This window comes from Alexandromys fortis, unplaced genomic scaffold (genome assembly GCF_014885135.2).
Source record: "Alexandromys fortis isolate MF-2015 unplaced genomic scaffold, M_Fortis_MF-2015_v1.1 scaffold_118, whole genome shotgun sequence".
In the NCBI taxonomy this organism is placed as follows: domain Eukaryota; kingdom Metazoa; phylum Chordata; class Mammalia; order Rodentia; family Cricetidae; genus Alexandromys; species Alexandromys fortis.
This window is the reverse complement of record NW_026068010.1, coordinates 4,934,051-4,960,831: the sequence shown is the minus strand read 5'-3', so window position 1 is coordinate 4,960,831 and position 26,781 is coordinate 4,934,051. Positions and strand designations below refer to the sequence as shown.

The following is a 26,781-nucleotide window of genomic DNA, read 5'->3' as shown; positions in this document are numbered from 1 at the left end:
TTGTTTTTACAGACAGAGGGACCAAATCCATGTCAGTACACATCCATTTCTTTGTCCTTTGTTTCAAACTTAGTTTTGTTCAAGGGAAATCTAAAGAAGCACTGTAGGTGGAGGATCACAGACAACTGTGGCCCAGCCCTGTGCGCAAGATTTATTTTTAATTCTATGAGATGTGAGGCGTATTTATGCCTTGTGCTGCTGCAGTTACCATTCAGACAGCAGACAAAACCGGTGTGCAGAAGCATCCTGAGAAACGAACCGAGGGCTCTAACTCCTGCCATCGGTGGGCGCCACCTGGGTTCCAGTTGAGGCAGAGACTCAGGGGTATGTCATCTGTGCCTGTCACCTTCAGATGCCAGCTCCACCACAAAGGACAGTGAGGAGGCACGCATAAAAAGTAGAAAATGCTGTACAGCCTCTGTGTTTGAGAATCTCCCCTATGTATTCTCCCCCCATTCCTCTCTGTTTTATGTCTCTGTCTCTTTGTCTCACTATCTCTCTGTCTCTGCCTCCATCTGTCTCTCGGTCCCTTTCTGTCATCTTTCACTTTCTCACACATCCAGGTACACACACACACACACACACACACACACACACACGCATGTACCTGGTTTAGCTGCCCTGGACACTTTGGAAGTGAATTTAAGAATAAGCAGTTTTTTTTAATATTTTAATATTTTTTTAATATTTTAATATTTGTTTATTTATTATGTATACAATATTCTGTCTGTGTGTATGCCTGAGCAGTTTTGTTAAAAAAAAAAGATTATATCACTTATTTAAATCCCGCATTATTTTAAATGAAATAATCAATACACCCTATTCTAGGTTTATACAAGCTGTCAAGTCCACCGCTCTGTCTTTGGTTTTTTTTTGTTTGTTTGTTTGTTTGTTGTTTGTTTTTTGTTTTGTTTTGTTTTCGAGACAGGGTTTCTCTGTGGTTTTGGAGCCTGTCCTGGAACTAGCTCTGTAGACTAGGCTGGTCTCGAACTCACAGAGATCCACCTGCCTCTGCCTCCCTAGTGCTGGGATTAAAGGCGTGCGCCACCATCGCCCAGCCACCGCTCTGTCTTTGTTCCTTTTGCTCTGTGATGTTTTTGGCTCAGAACCTCCTGGGTAGCCATTTGTACCGAAGGGCTAGGTGGCTGGAGCTTTTTAGTTACCCTCGACTGGGTGACTGACGGCGCTGGCCTTCTGTGTTCCAGGCGACTGCGATGGAGCAGCTTCCACCTCTCACACCAACCACAGCCGTCTCCAGCCACCCCGCACATCAGCAGCCAGACGGCGGCCCAGCTGAACCTGCTCCAGCGCTTCTCGCTGCTTCGTCTCACGGCCATCATGGAGAAGTACTCCATGTCTAACAAGCACGGCTGGACCTGGTATGTAGCATGTTCACAGGCGAGCACATGCTCAGAGCTAACTGTGTCATTGCAGAAAGCCTCCAGCATTTATATCCTGGTGTCTGGAGAACCGAGCACCATCTGCACTTCCCTTTCCTGGAAACCACGGAGACTTTTGCTTGTCATCTGCCCTCTGGGCAGCCGGGCTAGGCTTCCAGCATGCAGGAAAGAAGGTTGCTTTATTTGTAGCTCCTGGGTGGTTTCCAGAGAAGGGAGTCAGGTTCTGAGAAAGAAGCAAGGCCAGCAAACAGTGACAAATGGTGAACACAGGAGTTAGAGAAGAACCTGCCACAAAATATGGCTGGCAGTTTGTGGGGAGACATCTGTCACTGGTCCTTGTGGCCGGGTGCATAGCCCACCCCTTACAGCACTGATCCACTAATTCTTCAAGTACGTGTCTGCTTCCATTGGCAAGTAAAAGTGAGATTTTGCAGTACACCTTTGGAATTAGGGAGCTGATAAAATCAATAGTGTACGTAGGCTTACTGTGGATGATGAATGAATGAGTGGATTTGAAAACCATAAAGCACTATGTCATGTCATATGTATAGAAGAATCAATGTTGTGTTTATAAAAATGTTTTCAAAGGTTATAAATTGTGTGATCAAATCAATATACATGTGTGTTAAACATGCATGTTAAAATTCCCTTCAGAATATAGAGCTAGCTCTGGAAAACTTAAAGACATAGCCAAGAAAATACAGTTCATCTTTTTCCCCCCTTCAGTTTCTTCAACCCCAACCAGATGTATTCTTCCTCTTGTAAGCTCTACATACATTTTGTTTTGTTCCGTTTGGGGGAGTTTTAAGTGTTCATCACATGAGAACTGTTTCAGTCACAATTTAATTGGAAAGTTGCCCATCACCCCTGAATTGAAACAGAGCCACAAAGACGATTTGCTATTGTGAATCATGCAGCTTAGCAGAAATGACATATAGGCAAGAGCCACGTGTAGAGCACCACAGACTCTGACTGACGCAGAGAAGGCTGAAGTTTGCCTTGCCTCTGAGGTATTCCAACCGGAGCTTGGCCTCCCTCTCGCTTGCTTCCACAGCCTCTCAGCACGCTGCGCCCCAGGGACCTTGCATGACCTGGTTTCTGTGAATTCCAGGTCCGTTCCGAAGTTCATGAAGAGGATGAAGGTTCCCGACTACAGAGACAAGGCTGTCTTTGGTGTTCCTCTCATAGTCCATGTCCAGAGAACAGGACAGCCCCTGCCTCAGAGCATTCAACAAGCACTGAGGTATCTACGTAGCAACTGTCTGGATCAGGTAGAGTGGTAAATCCCAAACATGGGCTTGGGGTGAGGGGATGGCGGACTGAGTGGGGCCTATCCGGTACAAGGCATACCTCACCAAAAGTAAACGGCACTCATGTCTCCAATGCCACGGTTTAATACGGCTAGGTTAGGTCCCTATCTGGCTTTGGACAATGGTCCCTCCTTGGCTACTTGGCTACTGTGTAAGCAAAGGAAGCTGACGGTAATAACGTGTATCTATAATGTCTAGTTTACACTCCCTTGAAATTGAGACGCAAGCTGTGGGCTGCACTACATTTTCAATTATTATCCCAAAGCCATTATTCAGCCCGCAGCATTCTTTTACCAGTTACGTAGTTTCTGGAAGAACAAAGAAGAGAAAAAAAAAAAAAAACAGAATATAGGTCTGTGTCTCCCTTTATTAACTTCTCAAAGCAGCACAGTGAGCAAAACAGATTTATTTACATTTTTCTTTTTCAAAACTCACAAGTAAAATGTGAAAGCCATTTCAGCTGAGGGCATGGGAAAGGGTCACAGGAAGGAGACACTCAGACTGTTTTCGGCCTGAGGACATTTTGCGGACCATCATAGTGGTGGGCTCTACCCAAGCACAGAATGAGATCCATCCCATAGTTTATAAATTCCCATCCATTCCTCCTTTCCATACTCTGCCCCAAATAAAAGCCGCCCTGGCTTCACCGACTGCCCCTAGAGCAAGGGTGGCTCTGTAGCGGCCTCACTCTTTCAAGGTGCCGGGAAACCCACAGCAGCCTTTGGGCAGGCTTTGTTGATTTGCCCTTGCCTTGGGCTCAGTGGGCGGGATGGGGCTGTGCTCCACAAACTCAGAGATCTTGGCTCTGACCCTTGTAGCGATATCAAAACAGACCGAACTGAAAATCACAATGTCATCTTGATGAAGTGAATGCCAGTTTGCAAGCATCTTGGGTTGACCTACCTGGCAGTCGCCCTTGACCTAGCCAGACAACATGCAGATGGACAGTTTGCGTATTTTTTTATGTCATAGTACAGGGCAGGTGGCTACTGTCTGGGACATTTGGGTGGATGTGGCTGTTTCTGTTTTCGGCGTAAGGTGTCTAGCATGTATTGTTGCATCTTAGTGGAGCCAGCCCGTGAACCTGGTTATTGACCTGTAATTGTTTTCAATGGCGGTTCTACCACGAATCCACATTTAGAATCAGAGTTAACTTCCTATAGGCGTTTTACTAAGAAAACACTCGGACCTCTTTTCCAATGGCTAAAGTATTGCAGCCATGCCCTCTGATATAACTTTATGGCCCCAGTTACATTTGGCTGGTACACATCCAAGATTCTGTTTTCTGGCCAGTAGATGGCTTTGAGTGCAAACACACTTTGCCAGGTCTCTTGGTTTTTGTAAAAGTGTACACATTTTTCATAGTTCTCTCTGAGTTATTAACTCTGTCCTTTCCTGATATCTAAAAGACTATGTATGTCCAAGGCATGGCCAGCAAAACCACTCACAAGACAAACAACATACGCTCAGGAACACCTAAAGGAAATGCAGTCATCCATAGTCGGGTCCCCCGTACTCACCTGTGTTTCCACCAAGTGTACTGAGTTCTGTTCTCCTTGCCTCTTTTTCCCACACCTACCCGAGGCAGTATCCACACCCAGGTCTCCACTGGGAGGCCAACGTCTCCCAAACCTAACTTCACTTTTCACTGTTTCGGCCATTGCACCATTGGGCTTTTCCCCATGGGACTTGGGTGTGACCCCGCTCCCCACTACAACCCTCATTGATAAATCCACTGTCAAGATTTGATTGACTGTATTGGCCATTGTGACCTCTAGTGCCCTCTCTGTGAGAATGAGAGGAAGAGCCCTCTCCGCCCGGGCTTCAGTACTTGAGAACCATGTGTTTCTTTTGGCCCACTGGCCTGAGTTTTGTATTGTAAACTCCAAGTTCATCTAACTGGGTGTGTTTTCCTCTGTGTACCGCCTGCTGGAGAGCTCAGAGCCAAAAGCATATTCTGTCTGTCCTAAACGTCGGTCCCTTTTCTCTTTGGGCCACAAACTCCTCGCAACCTCCTTCCCAGCTGCAGTTACCCCTTTTTCTTTTTCATTTTTCCTTTCTGATATCTTTCAAGGAAGCTTTTGTCGATCGCTGTCAGTCATGTTCTTTCTTGAACCAGTTTGGATATAAATAAATAAAAAATTTAATGCCGCTAGATAGAAAACACCCCTCACCCAGCCCCGCTCCGTGGATTCTTAGTGACGTCTGCGCTGGAATCACCCCTGTGATTGGCTCCGTCTCCCTTCTGAAGCCAAAACTGTGGAGAGAAAATAAAATCGTAGGAAGAAAGGAAAACGGGGATACAGCCCTCTTCAGCCCTACTACTGGCTTCTCCCCAGTATCCGTCTCAAAGAATCCCACTGTATACAGAGCTTTGTGGGGGGAAGTCTTTGTCAGGGAAATGGACACTGATGAGCAATGCAGCCCACCAGGGAAGGCCATGCTTCTCTTGAGTCAATCGCGAGAAAGTAGCTGTAGGATGTCTGAAGGGACAGAACCACCGTCCACTTTAGCCCTGCAATGGCCCTGCCTTGTGTGTGGCCTTCCCTCCGCGTGTCACTTACAGGGGAGCACACAGACAGTGCCCTCCATGTGCCATGGAGGTAAGAGAAGAGCAGAACCAAGGAAAGCTAGAGAAGCAGGAAGAAGCCAAGAGAATCAGGCAGAGTGGGAAGATAGCCTTGGAGATCTAGTGCAATGAAAGTTAAGGAACCCAAAGAGTAGGCGGCAGGGCTAGGAACGGGAGGGGGAGCAGATGCTCTTTCTTCGCCAATGGTGTCTCATCGGAATTGACAAGATTCACCTCTGCACAGGGACTCGCACTCTCAATCCGGGACTGTGGAAGACCCCAAAGTCCCCCAAACCTCTTTCCTGTAAGCCACAGTCTGAGAACCATCATTTGAGACTGCCTTGAGGCTGTGGCACTGAACACTGAGTGGGAGGCCACCTGCATTTGGTGGGGCCCCTTCCCGAAAGCTAAACATTCGCCTGGAATGTCAGCACTCATGAGAAGGCTGTCAAAGCACAGCACCACGAAGCATTGCCAGCACTTTCTGTCTCTCCCACCCCAGAGCAGTGCAGTTTCGATTTGAGGAAGGGCAACGTACCCATTGTCAGCCATACAGGTGGCCTTCCACTGTCAGCCATTTGTATTCAGACATGGTGGCCTGGGGGACCAGCCTCGCCTTATTGTGTGAGCTTTTCTGGCTGTCCTAAACCACCCATCCGCTGCAGCATGGGTTATCTTTGGCTCCTGCATCGAAAGGCTAAGCCAACACTGCACAGAGTCGCTGCCCATCACATACTCTACTTACGACTTTTGAATAAAATGCCAACCTTTCTTCATTAGCTGAGCCCATTTCTAAAGAAGAGGAAATGGAAGTCCTGATAAACATCATTAAGCCCTGCATGGATTAGCATCAACAGGACGCCAAGGAGGAGACTTAAGATGATTTAGATGAATTTGAATTCTAATGCAGCACTCAACGCCCAGCCACTCCTTTTAATTGAGCCACAAGATTTAAACGCCTACGAATTCTGGGAAGAGACCTCACTTTCGGTGGAAGTGTTCTCTACATTGCCGCCTGCTGTTCACATCATCAGCTGACTACCTGAGCAGCAATAAGGGATAATCTGGGACCTTCTACATCAACTACTCCTGGAGCCCTGGCTTTTAGGTTGCTGGGCTTAGAGAAAAAGAATGAAGGTAACCCAAAGGGACACCCAGCCCTCGTCCTTCTGTCATTTAGCGGGGAGCTCACAGACAAGAGATGCTTGCACAGTGGGTTTTCACAGCGCAGCACCACCTACCTCCTAAAGAGGGTACTGGGGATGTTGAAGAAGGAAGATAAAGAGCCAGCCTGCTGTGTAATCTCTGGAACCCAGTACAAAATAATAGGATTTCTTGTTCTGTTTTTTTTTTTCATTTTTTAAAAAGATTTAGTCATTTTTAATCTTATATGTATGACTGTTTTGCCTACATGTACTGTATATGTGCACTATGCACATCCCTGATGTCCACACGGGCCAGAAGGGTGCGTCAGAACCCCTGGAAGTGGAATGATGGTTGTGGGCCACCATGTGGGGGCTGGGAACTGAACCCAGGTCCTCTGCAAGAGCAGCTAGTGCTCTTAACCACTGAGCCGTCTCTCCAGCCCCTCCTTACTCACATGTTTTGAGAATCTCAAAACTGACAACAGAGCCTTCAGCAAACTCTGGGTCCCTGTAAGACTGCCTGGATTTCCCATCCACTCATGACAGGCATAGAAGTAAGTGGAAGACATATTGCCCTCTTGGATCTCGCTCAGAAGGACCTGAAAGTCTTGGGTCGCCTCTCAACAGCAGGCATAAGGAGCATGTTTAAAATACAAAAAAAAAAAAAAAAAAAAAAAAAAAAAAACCACTTTCTGTTGTTTTGTTTTTAGAACTTAAAACACAGCATTTTAGGTCCAAAATGCAAATTTATCCTTGCATTGGAGGCTATTGGCATTTAGCTTTCCTTCACAGTTAGATAGGAGATGCCCTGCCCTTGGCTCAGAACTACACCTTCAGGAGGCTAGTCTTCTTACTGTGTGCAGGTACTGCTGACTGCAGTTAACAAAAACCGCAGTCCTCAGACAACAAGAATTCCTGGCTTGTTTATTCATCAGCTGCCTGGTGTCTTCCTGAAGGCTGCACTTCTTGGGTCATTCTTAGCTACTGTACCTAAAACATCATCTGGGGTTTTTAAAGCCACTTTGCCTCTAAGTGTAAGAAAGCAGCTTTTCTTCTAGGCTTCCAACAAATTCCACAGAACCCAGGGGGTATTTTCCACATCTCCTGGAAGGTGAGGACAAAGCAGGAAGTCTCTGCTGGAATCTAAAGCGGAATGAATCAGTTCCCTACCACCCTCCAGACAGCTTGTGTGCTCGGAGCTGGAAGAGGCCTCTCAGAGCCTACAGCTAGAGAACCCCAGACAGATTTGTAATAATTGAAATCACAATGTTTGCCAAAAGAGAAAACCTGGGAACGAAACAATACAAAGAAGGCATCCGGGGTGTACACGTGTGCAGACTCCCAAAGAGTCACAGGACCCCGGAGGTCCGAGGACTGAGTTGGGCGGAAGCAACACAAGTACTCCTTTTATAGACCCTGATAGATGCTTCTCTGCTGGGAGGGGAAAAAAATTAAATGAGGATAAATAGTTGTGAGTCACACTTAAGGATATGCCCTCAGGGCGCTGCAATCTTGGGAAGGCCTGTGTAGCCCAGTGCGGTGTAGACAGTTCAGAGCCTGCTTCCAGAATTACACAGACTCAAGGATGTCAACAAATCGAAGCTGGAGCTCACTTCAGTAAGCACCTGCTACCTATCTTGATTTCTTCTCTTTTTTTCCTACTGACAATGAATGCTTTTTTCCTGTGCTCTGTGATGCAATTTGAAATACTTGCCAGGCCAGGAAAAATCAATGTTCTCTAGATTCGGTGTGGAGAATCATCCAAATATAGCGAAAGATGGCATTTTCTAGACACTGCAAACTTGGAACACAGTAACCAACACATTAAAAAAGGAATCTGCCTGAATATCTTGATCTGTGGAATTCAGTGATAAGCCCTGGAATGCAAAGAGCTGTTCCTAAGAATTCTGTTCATGTGACCAGACAATGTAGCAACGTTTAATTTCCCCTGTGATCTGTGCAGCTGACATGTTCAAACTCTCTAATGGCTTGGATTTTTCCCCCTTGTTCCTGTAAGTAATGATGACGGTGATACTGTTGCCTTCATTTAGAGCAACAAGCACTAGACGCCAGGGTTAGTATGACAGCTATATACAGGTGTTTCCCCAGGTATCTGGGAGAGAGCAATGGCCAGTCCCACCTGTCCACCACTCAGGAACATTCCACCTTGCTCTCAGAGCAGAGAGCAGAAACTGAAAGGCTAAGTGTTGAGAACTCAGTGCTCATATACCTGAACCAAGGAAAGCTTAGCTGTGATTTGGATAGGGCAAGTCTGGGATAGAGGGCTCCTAGAGACGTCTGGACCTTGCCCGGTTCCTCTCAGGATTCTCAGTGTACCATAAGGGCTCTGATCGCCTCACTTGCCCATCTTAAGGTCCTTATCATTTTCGTATCTTAATTGCTATGTGTGGTGACCTAGAAGGTAGATATGCATAATTAGTATGACAAAAGCTATATTTTATTATGCTGAGGGTCATCATACAGGGCCCACTCTCTAAATTCTTCACTATGATTCTAAGCCTATCTCCCCGAAGTTGCTCACCTGTGCAATGTATCTTAGCTGAAGGTAAGGTCCAGTCTTGAACAGAAGTCTCTGATTCGAAGTTCAGGGTCCTGCAGGAGACTCTCCAGCCACAGGGCAGATCAAGGTGGCATCTCTCCTGATGTGCAGAGCAGAGCGTTGCTCTTCATCTTTGCTTAGAGACTGTCGGGTGTCCTGTGGTTCTAGGGCTGTCTGGTGATCTTGAGTGAGGGATGGCACTGGGTTCTGGTTATCAGGTCCAGTCTTCTTGGGTGTAGTGGGGTTCCTAAGATGTTTTTACATGTCTAAAAGGCATTATTTTTAAACTATTCTTATCACTCTCTGTTTATCACGGAGCAAGGGGTCTAAGTGCTAAAGATGAAAAAGTCTACACTGGGATGTAAGACATGGGTCTGGGTCTTACGAAGACAACTTCATAATCCATAGTCTCTAACCAAGGCGAAAAGAAAAGATACAGATTGGCTTCTATGGAAGGGTGCACAGCTGCGCTTGAGTACGCAAGCTCAGCCAGCAGTGGTCCAGCCTCACTCAGTGCACAGCTCAGCCTCACTTTCTTACACAACTGGCTGATTTAAAGCAATGCAGTTGATAAGCGGAACACAGTTTTGAGCATTGAGTACAACCCTGAGCACATATTTTGATTTCATGAAGTGCTGACCCTAGAGGAACTGGAATTTCTACCAAGCGGCTTCTACTTACTTTTTTAAAACCCGGTCTCTTTTCTTGCTTAACAAGTCCATTGCTTTTATGTTTCCCACATCTGCTACTGTCTATAAAAAGCCACCCAGGAACCAGTCACACACACCCCAGCTGATCATGTCAAGTTCCAGGCATGTGAGAAACACACATCACAGGTGCCAAGTATTTCAAAGGAAGAAAATCAAATGAGGAACTCAGAATGTGTGCTTATAATGTTTTGTTTTAGGAGCCGGTTCCCCATAGACTCATTCCCCATAGGGATATGCTTGCATCTCTGAAATGTTTCCATTCTCCAAGTACATCATTTTGACCAAACCTCTTGTTGGGAGATATATATATATTCAAATGTTAAAGGAGATGAACTTTTTCCTTCTCTGCTCACAAATGACTCCTGGTATAAAAAATGCCTTGTATTAACTGGGCAGTGGTGCCACATGCCTTTAATCCCAGTACTTAGGAGGCAGAGACGGGCAGATCTCAGCAAGTTCGAGGCCAGCCTGGTCTACAAAGCGAGTGCCAGGACAGCCAAAGCTACACAGAGAAACTCTATTTCAAAACAAACAAACAAAAATGCATTGTATGGCTACTTGTTGAAAAAATGAGTCAAGTCACACCTATGCTGCTACAAGAGCTTACAACTTGGAAAGCACATTAAGCACATCCACGTGTGTCTGGACATTAAGTCTCCGCTGGGGCTCTGTGGGGAGGGGTACTATCCGTGTACCTGACAGAAGAGGGGGGTCAATGCTTGACTGTTACCTAAAGTAGCTATACTGGAAACTCAGAACTGTGGAGGTAGGATGGGTTTCTAGCTCATCCAGTCCTTCCAGTCCTGGCCCTGGGCCTCGTCTTCACATCCAGAATTCCCACCCCAAGAAAGAAGTTGTAGGCAAAAGGAGACCGGGCTTACACGTCCTTGTGACTCATTTCAGGTGGGACTTTTCCGCAAGTCAGGAGTGAAGTCTCGAATCCAAGCTCTGCGTCAAATGAATGAGAGCTTCCCTGAGAACGTGAGCTACGAAGACCAGTCCGCATATGACGTGGCAGACATGGTGAAGCAGTTCTTCCGGGACCTCCCCGAGCCCCTGTTCACCAACAAGCTCAGCGAGACCTTCCTCCACATCTATCAGTGTAAGTAGCAATGGCACAGTGGGCCCCTGTCAAGAGGGTGGAATTTTAAAGATGTATTTATTATGTATGTGTGTGTCTGCATGTGTGTATGTGCACCACATGCATGTAGTGCCCATGGAGGCCAGAAGAGGGCATCAGATCCCCTGGAACTGAAGTAACAGATGGCTGTGAGCCACCATGTGGGTACCCAAACCTGGCTCCTCTGTGTAAACAGCACTTTCAGCTACTGAGCGACATCCCCAGCCCTACAAGAGATGGAATTTTAATTATACAAGTAATTCATGAATTTGTGAAGGAGCATATAAAAGTTACAATCCTACTTCTTCAGAAATAGCCTTTGCTCAGTTTGCTATGTATATCTCCATGCCATTCTTTGTGTGTGTCTGAGGATACCTTCCCAAGATCAATATATGCCTACTCAGTACATCTTTGTATAGATTCTCAAGCTAACTTCCAATCTATTTCTAATGTATTTAAAACAAAACAGGATCTAATAGAATTGTGTGTGTGTGTGTGTGTGTGTGTGTGTGTGTGTGTGCGTGCACGCGCGTGCGTGTTAAGCCTAATTTCATTTTTGGAAGGTAAACATTCTCTTTGATACAAAATTTGATAGTAGACTCAGAGTCAAGTGAATTATAACGGTTAGAAACAAACAAGGAAGCAGATGTATTTTAACTGGTGATATGTAAGCAACCGAATCAAGGTTATACCTTAATTCAGCTAGCTTACATTTTCATCTGGAAGGGTTTAAGTGACATTAAATCAGTAGTTCTCCACACAGGCACTATAGCTAAAGTAGTAATGAGAAGAACAATTGATTTAAAGGCCCATTCTGCTAAACGTAGTTACAAAGGCAGGCATTAGGAAGGAGCAGGCAGGCCTTTTCTCGATAGGATAGTGATATCATTACAAATTGGCAAGGAGCTTCATGGCCCAAGTATCGTTTCTTAGGGCAAAATTACTCTGGTCCACAGGCTTCGATTTTTACATCAAAATATTCCTCAAATGGGCCCGAGATGGAACTGATCCAATCTGAAGACCGCTGCTACAGACACTCTGTACCACATGTGTTTAAGAAGTGCATAATATTATAATTCAGGGAGGACTGTACCACCCATCAAAACAGAATAAAGGGTGGCACACAAAATAAATCTTATGTTGTCAAAGTGAATAGGTTAAGCTGAATTCATGCTCCTGGAGCCCCACAAAAAATGTTGGCAGCGGTGTTGCAGGAAGAGGTCACGCTCTGTTTTTCAATTAAACCTCCTTATGGATATAGTATTCACATTCAATCAGCCCTTGGGTTGAAGCTGGCACTATCTACAGCTAAAGCTAAATTATTTCCAAGAGATAAATATCTTTTTAGCTCTTCCCTAGACTTGCAACCAAGAAGCCAGATTAAAGCAGGGCTCCATTTTATCGGAGCAAACATTTACAGAGCAGGGCTGCGTTGAGCGCTGCAGACCTTAAGCTGTGACGCTGTCTGTCCTTAGGGACCTTTGATTAGAGGGAGGTGAGACCAGCGCATAAATGACTGCGATACAGTTGGAGAGCATCCGTTCAGAAAAGGAAAAGAAAGGTTACAAAGACAGACTCATGAAGGTTGAGGCAAGCAATGGGAACCTGGCAGAAGGAAATGGCTGGAGGTCGTTATGCAGGAACGCATTGTGGACAGAGCAAGTCACTGTGTCAGAATTGTGCAGGAGATTTGTCCTGAGTGAATGTGAAATGCACAGCACTGCACCAGGGGACACCGAGAATCTAGGAGGCCAGGGTCACACGAAAGTGGCATTAATGACTAGGGCAAGAGCTTTATACTAGATCTGGTATGAACTGGAGAGTCACCAGATGTTGGAAGACTTAGTTACAATGCCCGAAGTAGAACCGATCTCCCACATACAGTAGAATGTTTTATTAGTACACGTGGCATGAAGAAAAGTGGAATTAAACCATGCCTGTGTTGGGTAAACATACAGTCCAGTGCTGCTAGGACATCAGGGTCTTTGCCGCTCTCAAAATCAGACTACAATGAAGTGTGCTTACAGAGTGGTTCAGTCTTGGCACAGTTGCAGAACTTACAGAATTTACAGAATTGCCACATCTCCGTAAAGTCACACTTCGAGGCACCAAGAGAGAGCCAAGCATCTCCTTGGACATGTGTTTCTTCTCATGGAGAACGTGGACCTCACAGAAACTCCTAACGTCATCACTGGTCCCATCAGCCTAAGCTGGTTTACAATGACCCTAACGCAGTCCGTGGAAAGAGGAATTGAGTGACGGACCACCTTTGGTATGAGCTGATATGGTTCATCCCTGGATCCAGGGGCGGGCCCAACCCTCCCAACAGCCCATAACCAAAAGGAGTGTGTGTTTCATTAGTGGAGAAGGGAAGGAAAGTGGGTCACAAGAGTGAAAATTCATCAGAACTGATTTTGGATCTGTGACTCAGGACCTGGTGAGTAAGAAGAACCAGGCAGACAAGAATGGAAGCTTAGGAAGCTGGCACACTCCTGGGGTTCCCACAGATAGATTCCATGGTATAGCAACAGGTATCCAAGCTGATATCGGCTGCCTCCCAGGTCTCCAAAGTATCTCTGTCTAGCTGGGCAGTGGTGGCGCACACCTTTAATCCCAGCACTCGGGAGGCAGAGGCTGGTGGATCTCTGTGAGTTCGAGGCCAGCCAGGTCTACAAGAGCTCTTTCCAGGACAGGCTCCAAAGTCACAGAGAAACGCTGTCTTGAAAAACCAAAAAAAAAAAAAAAAAAAAGTATCTCTGTCTTCGGCTCTGCCACCCTCGCTTGATGCCATCAGAGGCTTAACTTGAGCGCAGTGTTGGGTGGGTCACGAGAAGATCTTAATCCTACCAGTCTCTAAGAGAGGACGGTGAGGGACCTGAGACACCCTAAGACTTTCAGACTTGGTGGCCGGGTTTGGGGAGGGCAATGGAGGGGAGACATCGAAAGGGAAAGAAGAAAGGACCAAGAGCGGAGACAGAGCAGTCAGGAGAGGATGCTGAGTGTGAGAGACAGGTCGCCACCCACGTGGTCATAGATTCTATGGTACTTAACACGGACAGATCTGGAACCATTTCCCAAGAACCAAGAAAGAGGCAGGGACCACAACAATGCCACGTGTAACAGCAAGTGTGGTATAATGAGCAAAGCCAGTAGAATCCAGAATAAGCATATCTTCAGATAGACAAAGGAGCATAGGAAAAGAAAAGCGCATTGCCAGTGACTTCAAGAAGAACAGCGTGGGAGCAAAAGCTGGAGCGGAAGGAAAATTTGGCCGGCTGAGGTTAGATAACACGCCCACACAGGAGACACCTTCCCTGACCGCATTTACAAGCAGTTCAGGGCTAGGAGTGATCTTACACTATCGGTTATACTGGTTTCCACATAGGTCAGGGAAAAAAAAAACAAAAAACAAAAAAACAAACAAACAAACAAAAAAAAAAAAAACAATGTCACTCAGACACAAGTGCTGTTCTCCAGAAAACCCAGTCATACCTTTGGCCAATACGCAATAGACAGGGTGAACCCTAACACATGGTTACTCTTCCCTAGACATCTGGATTTGCTGACCTACACAATGCTAGAGAGGGCCAGGGGAGCCCAGCACAGACGCTCACGGGAGCACACATCCTCCAGCCTCGGGATCCCAGACACTGCGTGTCTAGAGCAGCCAATGCCGATTCTTTTCTATAGGGCACCTCTACCAGTAATTGATACCTGAGTGTGTGCTTCTTTACTACATTAAAGACACAGTGACATACAGTAAGATTGTGTGTACATCATAAAGCACAATTGAAAGCTCAAGAGACTGTCATGAGCACACTGCCCTGTACCTCAGGAGTACAAGCACCTTACTAGGGAGACCTCCGCTCCCGGACGTGGTTCTTTTAGATCAGTCATATTCATCAGTGAGCTCCTGCCTGTGTCTTTGAATCAAACCTAAATGATCATGAACCAATCACAGCCAAGAGGACAGTAAAATACAAACCCTCGTTCCCAATTTGTTGTGATTTTTATGTTTTTCCACTCTGTGTTTTTGAGCCATTTACCTCTTAAGCCTATATGATCAGTGCCCACCACCTCCACAAGAGGGTAAAATGTTATTTACTCCCCAGAGCTGTAGGGGACCTGGGTCCTGTTCCTCATCAAACAGGTGACACTTGGTGACCACTCAAAGTCAGATCAGAGCCTTCTCCAAATTGAGCTCTGGTGATTTGTAGGGGCTGGAAGGATCTACTCATCGATGAGGCACTGGCTCCCCAGGAATGGCCCAGGGCAAACATCTCAGCCATTGATTGCTCAAGGTTCACCAAAGCACACCAGCAACACGGCCTAGGGCTCTACTGTGGTGGGGAAGGACCAGGTCTTTGTCTTTTCACCCAGTGGCTTTCACATGTGAGTCCCACCCAACCTTGGCTGTCCCTAGCGCTGCCTGGCAAAGAGGGTGAGCAAGAGAGCAGCCAGGCTAACCGAGCCCCAGTCCATCACCAGCTTCCACTAACACAGCAATATGAAGAGAGACGAGCCTGGCGCTCAGAGTGTGAGACACAGGGTGGTGACTTTGCTCTAAGTACCTCTGGGACACTCAGACGGGTTCTGGAGTTTGCCCGGATGAGCTTCGAACTCCAGCTCTGCCCCTCACTGTGATTTCTCAGATTAACTACAGATGATGTCTCTGCGTGCCTTCTGTCTGGAAGAGGAGCGCACGCATTTCTCCCCCACCGGCTCTGCTCTGTCCCTCTAACAACCTGACGCCCACTTCTCTTCAGATGTCCCCAAAGAACAGCAGCTGCAGGCTGTGCAGGCAGCCATCCTGCTGCTGGCGGATGAAAACCGGGAGGCCCTGCAGACGCTCCTGTGCTTCCTCCACGACGTCGTGAACTTAGTGGAAGAGAATCAGATGACGCCCATGAACCTGGCTGTGTGCCTGGCCCCCTCCCTCTTTCACCTTAACTTACTGAAGAAAGACAGCTCGCCAAGGTGAGTTCTCCTCATCACTGTCAGCCGTTCCCAAACCAGGTCTCCCACCAAGGCCCATTCTCTTAAGAAGTAAAATTAAACAAAAGTGTTGTTGTAGGACAGTTCAGACAGAAGGCTTTCGGGGGGGGGGCACCCTCATTCCTGGGCTGGGGCACGTAGCACTACTGAGGTAGCCCTGAATGACATCAGTAGCAATCCAGAAAGTCCAAGAAGTTTTGCTTTTTTATTTTACTTGAGTGGGAAGGAGAAGGAACATACATAAAAAGAAATTTACAATCGTTGGGTTTAAAAGGCTATATTTAAAAAGCAAGGCACGGGAACCTGCAGTGGAGCAGTTTCAAAGGGAGAAAGAAACATAATTTTTCCACCTACAGCTCTTCCTGTCTTTGTACTTTTCCATGGCTTTTGGCTGTGAGTTGTCAGCCTGCCAGCCTGCCTCGGAGCATCTAAAAATGTGCGGTCACTGGTTTTTATTTGGAAAGGAGAAAGCCTGGGATCTGGGCAGCATCTGGGGAAAAACAGCAAACAGATGGGACGGCCCGGGTATCCCAACATACTCCGACTGGGGATCTGCTTAGCACACTCACATTCGATTACAGGGTCATCCAAAAGAAATACGCCACCGGGAAACCAGATCAGAAGGACCTCAATGAAAATCTAGCTGCAGCCCAGGGGCTCGCCCACATGATCACAGAGTGCAACCGACTCTTTGAGGTGAGGCCGTGGAACTAGCAGCAGGTTGGGAACGAGGGGAGGGGTGATCGCTCTCCATTTTCCGACGACAGCCATGTGCACTGCAGCTCTGGTCTCCGCCCCCAGGAGTTATGAAGAGCTAGCTGAACAGTCCAGGCTTTAACAGTCACTGGCAGTTGGGGCTCGTCATGACAATTTTTCATGCAGACAGTTGAACTGCCTTCCTTTGTCGGGCTTAAGGCCAGTTGGTCAGCTACGTGACCTTTTATTTTTGCCTCAAGATGTGATTAGGGTCCTCTGTCTCTCTGTCTGCCTGTCTCTCTCTGTGTATGTGTATGCACGTGCGCTTGAGTATGATTGAGTATTCCTTGTCACTAGGATAATTGACAGCCTATGATTGTAGCCGCACATGCATTCAAGAGGCAAGTGGGGGCACCTGGCACGCTCTCTATGGCAACACCGGCCTTTGTCGGCGGGAAAGCTGTACGGCAAGTAGTGAAGGCATGTCTGAGTCACAGCTGTGCTTTCCATCCACGTGTCGGCGTGTGTGAAGGAGTGACGCCGTCTGAGCCCACGCTTGCCAAAAGGAACAAAAAGCAAAGTGGAACACGTGATCAGGAAGGCTTCCCAGTGTTTGGGATAATAAACATCAGCTCACAAATCCTATTTGTGTTTCCTGACTTTCTTAGACCCTGGTCTAAGATGGCCCAGCCCATGCTCGCCCTTGACTGGAGAGGCATGACTCTGTCTCCTCAGTCAGCCTCAGAATCTCTTTAGCTCACTGCTTTGCTCTTCCGGGCATTCCCTGTCTCAGGTCCCACATGAGATGGTGGTCCAGTCTCGGAGCTCCTACTTGGAGGCTGAGATCCATGCACCCAGCCTGGAAGACTTGGGAACGCAGCTGGCAGAGAGCGGGGCAACTTTCCACACGTACCTGGAGCATCTTGTCCAAGGCCTCCAGAAAGAAGCTAGGGAGAAATTCAAAGGGTGGGTCACATGCTCCAGCCCCGACAACACAGACCTGGCTTTCAAAAAGGTAAGATTCGCTTCCGCTGCAGAATGTGGGCGGCACCCTGGGACTTAGCGCCTGCGCGAACAGGACTCTCATCGGAGCCCAGCCTGTACAGAGGGCTGCTGGATCCCAGTCAGTCTCGGCCCCTTTTCTGTGATGCCGGGAAAATCAATGCCCAGCATTTTTCACTTGCCAAGAGGAGCATTCTAAGAGTGCCTGTCAGAGAAGGACTGCAAACATGGAAGTCAAGTGGATTAGAACATGTCTGGCCTGAGGACTGAAGTATTTGCATTTTAACTCCGGGTGCAGCATGACCCTCTTTATATAACCAGCGATGGTTTAGAAGGCCTGCACAGCAGGATAAGGGTAGGTCTGGGTGACCCCTAGTGATCTCTTCAGCCCTTGCCCATGTCTTTGCCAAGGTGGGGGACGGGAACCCGCTGAAGCTGTGGAAGGCGTCCGTGGAGGTGGAGGCACCACCGTCTGTGGTGTTGAATCGTGTGCTGAGGGAACGCCACCTGTGGGATGAGGACTTCGTGCAGTGGAAAGTTGTGGAAACTTTGGACAGGCAAACCGAAATCTACCAGTACGTGCTGAACAGCATGGCCCCGCATCCCTCCAGAGACTTCGTGGTTCTCAGGTAAGCCTGACTCCGTGGCGTATGAGGTCCTGCTCCCAAGGCAAGATGAGAGCTGCTGACAGAAGCACTTCCCCCCCCCCCCCAGTCCTCCCAGCCTGCTCTGGGGCTCTAAGCTCCTCTCTGACTTCCGGCATCTTCACCCAATTTACAGCTCTGCCCAGGCTCTCTGATGGCCCCTCTCGTGTGGTACACACAGTTTATTAGGCCATGACTATCACATCCTCAGAGCAGAGGCCCCAGAATAGATGCTGTTCATAGAGTTTGTCTGCCAAGTTATGCAAATCAAAGCCAATTGGCCTTTCTCCTGGTTTCGTCTTTCTCCCTGGGGAAAACAGGTTTTCATTTTGGAGAACTTGAAGATGGGAGTGTGTGTGACCTCACACGTTCACAGTTAATTGCCATGTATGGCAGTTCCTGCTCAGCCCCAGAAGTCCCAGTGTGCAGAGACACTGAGCTTTCTATTAAAATTCAGTCCTGGCCAAGCCTCCTGAGCCGTGTCTGCCGTGGAAATATTGTTTCTGGTGGGTTTAGGGGTTAGTCCCGGAACCCTGCCCTTTTGCCTTGGAGTGGGATGCTCATCCAATCCCAGAAGTTTGCACAGCAGACATGCACTATTTCACCAGCGAGAGCAGGGGCTGGGGAAGACTTAAGACCACGAACAAAATGTAATTAGAGCAATATATCCTTTTTATTAAAAAACACAAGTAAACAATTTCTTCTTTGGGGATCAACAGTGTAAGAGGATTCTCTAGTGAAATCCCCAAATGCATATTTGAAATAGTTGCCTTCTGAAGTGACCTCTGGGGGCAAACCAAAGCTGACTGGTTATGGGCCCTTTGTGCATTTGGTTTGGATCCTTGGGACCTTAATTTTGAAGTGTGCGTTTCTCCTAACCATCCGTGTGTATCCCAGCAACCTTGTCCTGATAGAGAATGTAGACCATTAGCTGCGGTGGCCTCTGCCAGTTATTAGGGCATCTCTCATCTTGTGGCATTAAAATGGGACCCTGCAACTCACAAGCAGAAAGCGAGCTGCCCAGGACTGGAGTTGTGCAGATGGGGAGTCCCTGCACAGAATGTTCCTCCTTCCGTCTCCAGTGACTCCACCAGCCTGCTACTTCCTGTAGATCATCCCAAAATCCCGTATGCCAGTCACAGCTTCTGGCTCTGAGGGTGCCTGTAGCGGGCAGCAGCCGGCTGACCAATCATGGTCTCCTCTGAGAGTTTAGACTTGAGTGTGTGTGTGTGTGTGTGTATGTGAAAGTGTATGTATGTGTGAGAAAGTGTGTGTATATGTATGAGAGTATGTGCTTGAGTGTGTGTGAGAGGGGAAGTGTATGTGTGTGAGAGTATGCGTGGTAGAGGGTGTGTGCATATGTGTGTGTGAGAATGTGTTTTGTGTGTGTGTGTGTGTATGTGAAAGTGTATGTATGTGTGAGAAAGTGTGTGTATATGTATGAGAGTATGTGCTTGAGTGTGTGTGAGAGGGGAAGTGTATGTGTGTGAGAGTATGCGTGGTAGAGGGTGTGTGCATATGTGTGTGTGAGAATGTGTTTTGTGTGTGTGTGTGTGTATGCTCATATCTGCACATGTGTGCCTAGGCCAGAGGTCAATCTTGGGTATTGTTCCTCGGGAGCCATCTACTTCATTATCTTTGAGGCAGGGTCTCTCTTTGGGACCTGAGGCTAGTAGGCTAAGCTGACTGGCCGGACAGGTCCAGAGAACATCTTGCCTCCACCTCCCCAGTGATGAGACTCCAAGTGTGCACCATCATGCCTGACTTTTTATGTCAGTGCTGGGGATTGAACTCAGTTCCTTACGCTTATGCTCCTTTGCCAACCCAGTTCTCCCTCAGACCCTTTTTGTACTCTCCTGGGTCAAACTTACTTATCTCCTCTGCCCCGTCCCCTGGCCCCAGCTCTGCACGAAAGCACACTGCACTTCCTTCACTGTCTGCAGGGTTCTTCTTAGACTTGCTTGTCTCTCCCCCTGGGCTGTAAGCATCTTCATGTCCTCATGGCTTCTCAGGCCCAGCACAAAGAACGATTGAGTGAGTGAGTGCTAATTCTAAATGGTAGCCTTTTGATGATGGGTAGGGGGTGGAGCCTCAGTTTGGGGTTCCAAACCCAGGTCCGGGAGCGTCCACCCTCTAAGTAGGAGGCTGATATCTGTGCTTTGAACCTCACTTGGTAAACTTCATACAAGCTCACAGAAACCATTAGCTTAATCCTCACACTGGAGCTATAGAGCCCAGGTTTAGGGCAGGAGGGTTAAGTGTGAGATTAGCTGTGTGCTTGGGAGTCTCCCGTCTCTCTTCCCACCACTCTGAAGCATGGCTTGTTTGGTTCCAGGACCTGGAAGACTGACTTGCCCAAAGGAATGTGCACCCTGGTATCCCTGTCTGTGGAGCATGAAGAAGCCCAGCTGATGGGCGGCGTGCGGGCGGTGGTGATGGACTCTCAGTACCTGATAGAACCATGCGGTTCCGGCAAGTCCAGACTGACCCACATCTGCAGGATAGACCTGAAGTAAGTGGCCACACTGGGTGTTGACAGTTCCCATGAGCCTCAGCTCACAGAGTTTGTGCACCAAACCCTGCTTGTCATTCTGATGCCTTCCTCTGCTAGTGCGTGTCCTCACTGCCAGGAACCAGCTTCCACGCCCTAGACACACCCTAGTCTCGCCATCCCCTTTCCTAAAATGCTGACACTTGGCCTTTAGAATTTGCTCCTCTTTCTTTTCATTTTTTTCTAATTCATTCATGCCTTTCCACAACCATGTAATGGCGTGGTGTTTGTGGCATACACAAGGATGTTTTGACATATGTCCATACGGCAGAACCAGCAAGTCAAGCTATGAAAATATCCAGCAATGATCAAGAACATGCTGTTCTCCCTAGAGTCACCCCTGTGGAATGGGATGGAATGACGGTCATTAGTGTCAGGGAATCAAGTGTCAGAGTGAAAAACACGTCTGCTTCTTCGCTGGCACGGTGAACAACTATTCGTTCAAGCTGCCTCCAATGCATTTTAGAATGACAGGAGGGCACACAAGTGCCAGCGAACAAACTTAGTGGTGCAAGAACTGGAGACACCCCTACCGTACACTGATTACAGCACATGGGCACACAGATCTTTAAATGCTTGATGAGAAAAGTAACCATAGCCATCAGTTGCTTAGAACCTACAGTCCCGCTGAAATGTTGCACCATAGGATCAACATTTACCTCCCCAACCCCAAGCCTTATAGTCTCGTAGTCTCCAGTCAGCACCATCCTTCCCTCTGATTCAGTGAGTTCCATCTTTTTAGACTCCATGTAGAAGTGAGAACATGCGGTTCTGAGCCTATTATATTGAACATAGCGACGTTCGTCAGCTTTGTCACTGTGGCCAAAGACAGCATCTCCCTTTTCAAGACTTAAAATCATCAGATAGACAGATGGATGGACAGACAGGCAGACGGACAGATGATAGGTGGGTAGATGGACAGACAGATGGACATATGTATGCATGTATATGCCACGTTTGCTTTATCTACCCACTTGGCGCTGCACACTTTGGTTAATTCCACATCCCAGCCCTTGTGAGTAATTCTGCAATGAGCACGCATGTGGAGATGCTGACTGCATTTTCTCTGGATATGTACCCAGGAGCAGGGTCATTAGATCACCTCGTAGCGTCCTTATTTTCGACTTTGAGGGCACATACAGAACACGCCAGTACCTCAGGCTCAGTAAATATGAATTCTACCCTTTACTGTTTTTTTAATTTATTTTTATTCATGTGTACATGTTCATATGCACATGTGCCTATGTGGACACACATGGTCAAGCAAAGGTCAATTCTAAGTGTCTTCCTCAGTTGCTCCGTCTGGGCACGTGGAGTGGAGGGAGGCATCGTCTCTCACTGAACCTGATGCTCACTAATTGGCTAGACTGGCTGACCATTGAGCCTCAAGAAACTCTGTTTCTTCTAAATTCTGCCTTTTTCATAAGTGCTGAGGATGACAACTGAGGAGCCTTGATTGGCTGAGACTTCTTCTCGTGTTTCTTTTATGTTCCTAGTTCCTCCACTGTTCCTAGTTTGAGCTGAACACTTCAAGGCATTGAACACTGAATTCTGTGCTTAGGTAGATATAAAATTAGTAGAGTTTTGTGGTTGATTTTTTTTTTTTTGAGACTGACTTTCACTGTGTAGCTCTGGCTGTCCTGGAACTCGCTCTGTAGACCAGGCTGGACGCGAACTCACAGAGATCCACCTGTCTCTGCCTTGATTGAGTGCTGGGATTAAAAGGTGTGTGCTGCCACTGCCCAGCTTGTTGGTTTTTGGTGAATTCTACATTAAAACTGAGTCTTCCTGTTCCCTTTGAGAAGTTGGTACCATTCTGAAGAACTATAAAGACAATGCTTGGTGACAAAATACTGAGTGGTGGACTGAGATCCTCAGACCCCTGAGGCCACAGAGCTGTTCCCAGGGTACTGATGACCCAAGCCTGAGGGCAGCTCTATCCCCTGCCAAGTTTCCCACTTCCTTCTGCTCTCTTCCCGCAGGGGTCACTCCCCAGAATGGTACAGCAAAGGCTTCGGACACCTCTGCGCTGCTGAAGTCGCCAGAATTAGAAACTCCTTCCAGCCCCTCATTGCTGAGGGTCCAGAGACAAAAATCTGAGCTCTCCCCACTGTGGCGTCCAACTCAGGGAACACGAAGAGGAATGAACGAACGCTCACGGTGTGTGGAGTGCACTGTCCCGTGGGAACCGGTGGCCACGGACCATATTCCTAACCTGCCTGGAGATGGCTAATCCTTACTAATATAATGTCTTGGACATTTATCTGTTGCTTAAAATTAAATAGGTTATTCCTTACATATTGCCTAATTTGCTATTTAAAGGCTTCTAAGAAGCGTTGTTTTAGCTGTAAATAAATGTACTGTAGCATTTGTATATGTGTATGTCTATCTCCCTTTGCTGTATATATGTAGAATACTGGTTTTATATGTAATTGAGTGTCTGACTCTGTGAGTCTCCTCACATGGCACTTCCCAGGTTGCTGGAGACCCTGTGTCCTGCCAGCTGAGCAGAACCTGCTGCCAATAACCAAAGCGTGAAATGTGTCCTCTGTCGGCCTGCCCATGCTTACCCAAAGATTAGCTAGCCAAAGAATAATAGCACTATAAGCTTCTTCCAGGCGCTGGCCTCTTACGTCTGATGTTTAGAAGCTGGAGTAGGGTGTTGAGACAAACTGAACGAAATAATATTTGCTTCTCTTTAACACAAAGCAGCAGGTAAGAGTCTGTCGCCAAATCCAAGGCTAGATTTTTGCATTGCCCTCTGGGCCCACTCTATGAAGTTTGAGTGGGATGTCAGGTGACCGTTAGAGTTGGCGCCAGGGACTGAAACAGAACTGGTACCACCACCCCCTCCATAGGGGCGAACAGCAGAGCCTGTCCACAAAGCCAAAGGGAGCCCCACGTCCTCTGGAGACTCAGATAATTCTCATAATGCTGTTTAGTGACCTATTTGACCAGTGGCCTACATGGCCACAGTTATTCAACATGTTCTTGCACTGACCTTGACTCTGGACACCAAAGAGAGACGATGCTCCATCAAGTGTCCAGGGTCAACACAGCTTCAGGGAATTCATAGTGTCCTATATATGATGCTCTTAAAAATCTAATCTATTAAAAATCTTGTAATCTAAAAGACAGGGTTTTAAACTAACAGAAGACCAAAACTGCGTCGCTCGTTATTTGTACAAATTACAAGCAGATGTATCAAGCCCATGTTTTTCCATTATCCCGCACCGGCGCCCGTGCGTTTGACCCCAACCTTATTTATTATTGTACAGACTGAGCAAACCAGTGTTCCTGAACCACGTGAGAATGGCTTTGCTATTTTTATTGTGATGCAGCATCTATAGAGAGATAACTTATTATGTCTGCCTTCCAGGAGAAATTTTCTTAAACTGTCTAGGCAGAGATTGATATCCTAATTCAGCAGCTGGTGTTGGAAGAAAAGCAAAAACAAATCTGTGCTTTCTGGGCTGTTGTGTGACATACAGTGATGCGGTGTTTCCTGTTATCTGTGGTGTCAATCGTTTGCCTGGGAGGAATAAAGATGTTTTCTGTCTGTTTGGTGTGGCACGAGGAAAAGCAGGGCAGGGATTTTGCATTCTCATGTCTACCTGGAAAAGGGTCGGCCAGACCACAGGTCACCCACTGTCTGGGCAGGGCTCTGTGGATTGGACAAATTCACTTCGGCCATTACGTCATGCATGCCATGCTGGATGGCTTTTTATGTATTGGCAAGATTGTCAGTGGGGCTTACTCCGGCTCAACACTGTTTCTGCTCCAGCGATGGGTACTATGCATTTGAAAGCAGAATGGGCACCCCGGGATGAATGGCATTGTTTCCCAAGGAACATCCTTACTTAGCAAGCACTGGGAACTACCTAGGACCCTGTTAAAATGCTGGGATCCAGGCAGTCTGGGTGGGCCTGACATTCTGTATTCCTAATGAGCCCGTGGGATGCAGGCTGCTGTCTCAACGACACACTTTGAGAAACAAGGACCCAGGGAATGCTTAAAACTGAATAAAATGATATGATTGTATTTCTCACCCCCTCTCTCTTCCAGCTGACCTGACTTTTGAATTTTATGCACATGCTAATCACATCACCTCTGCTAACCACAAAGCGCCTCTTTAAAATAAAGGAAAAGGGAGGGGAGAAAAATGATGCATAGAGCTTGTTTGTCAAAACCACAGTATTTTATTCACTGTTATCTTGCCGATGGAAATAAAATATTTGCATTTAAATAGTATATTTATACCTCATGTATATTTTTACCTCAATTGTTGGTATCAATCATCAGTTGTAAATAATTGCCAAGGCAGATAAATTTATATACATTAAATATTTCCTATTTTCTATAAATTACATGTGGATTTTCATGATTCATTCTGTCAGCAGAAAGCATGCTTCACGAGGAATACTTCTCTTAGAAGAGTTTTCCATGCGGTTGACTCCTTTGGCTCCAAACACAAGGATGTCAACAGACATTCGCTGATAGGCTAGATGTTGAATGTCAGGGCTGGAGAGATGGCTCAGTGGTTAGAGCACTGGCTGCTCTTCCAGAGGACCTGGGATCGGTTCCCAGCACCCACATGGTGGCTCTCAACTGCCTGGACCTCCAGGTGACCCAGTGCCCACTTCTGGCTTCCAGAGGCACATAAACGCAGAAAGACACATACACACATTCAAAAAGGAGACGATCTGGGAAAAGCTGGAGGAGAATGAGTACAATGAAAATATCAAAATATATTACATGAAAAAATTGTAAAAAAATAGTAAAATAATAATATAAATCTTTTTTAAGATTTACTTATTATTTACATCTATCTGCATGTATGCCTGCAGGCCAGAAGAGGGCACCAGATCTCATGTTAGATGGTTGTGAGCCACCATGTGGTTGCTGGGAATTGAACTCAGGACCTCTGGAAGAGCAGCCAGTGTTCTTAACCTCTGAGCCATCTCTCCAGCCCAATATAAAACTTTTTTAGAGACTAGGTATCTTGGTTCCAAGGCATCAAAGTAACATATGTTTCAATGTTCTTTAATCTAGAGTCTGTTTGTTTTTTGTGACAGGGCTTCCCTGCATAGCTCTGGCTGTCCTGGACCTAGACCAGACTGGCCTTGAGCTCAAAGAACCGGCCTGCCTCTGCCTTACAAGTGCTGAGATTAAAAGCGTGCAATACCACCACCCAGCTTAATCTGAAGGTTTTATCTTAATCAAATACTAAACTTATTGGTTATGTTTTACATATGTTAAGTGGACAGGAAATGAAACATGCATAGTCACGAATGACTCTGAACTTTATACCTAGCTAGTCCTTCAATAAAGAAATAAATTACTCTTAGCTAAGCAAGCATGCACTTCAGCCTGATTTACAGATTTCTTTGTATTTATTTTTAAATTAATGCATGTGTGTGTGCCTTCATGAATTTATGTGCAAATTCCTGGGCGGGGGGGTTGTATGCGTTGGGACCCCCTAGAACTGGAGTTACAGACAGTTGTGAGCCTGGAAAGTGAACTGCAAGAGCGGGAAGCACTCTTAACCACGGGGCCATCTCTCCAGCCCTTCTACTCCAGGTTTTTAAAGTCACAACAGTGTAATGACATAGAGCCCATAAAAACATAGGATCCCACCTCTGCCATCAGCCCCCAGATATACGCATTACTTAGAGGTTTTACCTCCATCAGGAAAGGAAGAATTCAAAGCCCGTTTTCATCTTCCGAGTGGAAAATGAGAGCGCAGACTGCTTCTCCCTCTCACGACCACTAGGGTACAAACAGTCACTGGGGACACAGATCACGATGTGAGTTCTAACCTCTTTCTAAACATGAACTCCTGAGGCATGAAACTGTCTTTTGATATTTGGTCACAAAACAAAACAAAATCACTGACGGCCATGAGTTCTCGGGGATGGAACGCGAAGGATGAAAACAGGCACAACACTGCCCCCCATCCCCAGACCAAGTGGGGTGTCACAAAAAAAAACCGAAATGAGTGTGCACCGCTGTGCAGCCAAGAAGAATAAAACCTGCCACTGAGTCACCACAGTGCTGGTGGAAAGCCCCGGATCTGTGC

The 26,781-nt window shown here is 46.9% G+C and overlaps 1 protein-coding gene across 7 annotated transcripts in view; it reads left to right on the top strand.

Moving 5' to 3' along the window:
* Positions 1-24,953, top strand: part of Stard13 (StAR related lipid transfer domain containing 13) — a 386,353-nt gene extending 361,400 nt beyond the window's left edge. For 5 of the 7 annotated variants that reach the window (XM_050161866.1, XM_050161865.1, XM_050161863.1 and 2 more), the window contains 9 exons: positions 1,206-1,379; positions 2,455-2,671; positions 10,598-10,796; positions 15,581-15,791; positions 16,391-16,505; positions 17,299-17,520; positions 17,919-18,136; positions 20,487-20,663; positions 22,685-24,953. In XM_050161866.1, coding sequence (XP_050017823.1) covers positions 1,206-1,379; positions 2,455-2,671; positions 10,598-10,796; positions 15,581-15,791; positions 16,391-16,505; positions 17,299-17,520; positions 17,919-18,136; positions 20,487-20,663; positions 22,685-22,802 — 1,651 coding nt within the window. In that variant the 3' untranslated portion in view covers positions 22,803-24,953. The remainder of the gene's footprint in view (positions 1-1,205; positions 1,380-2,454; positions 2,672-10,597; positions 10,797-15,580; positions 15,792-16,390; positions 16,506-17,298; positions 17,521-17,918; positions 18,137-20,486; positions 20,664-22,684) is intronic. The other 2 variants (XM_050161868.1, XM_050161864.1) reach the window with 1 other exon arrangement.
* The last annotated feature ends 1,828 nt before the right edge of the window (positions 24,954-26,781 follow it).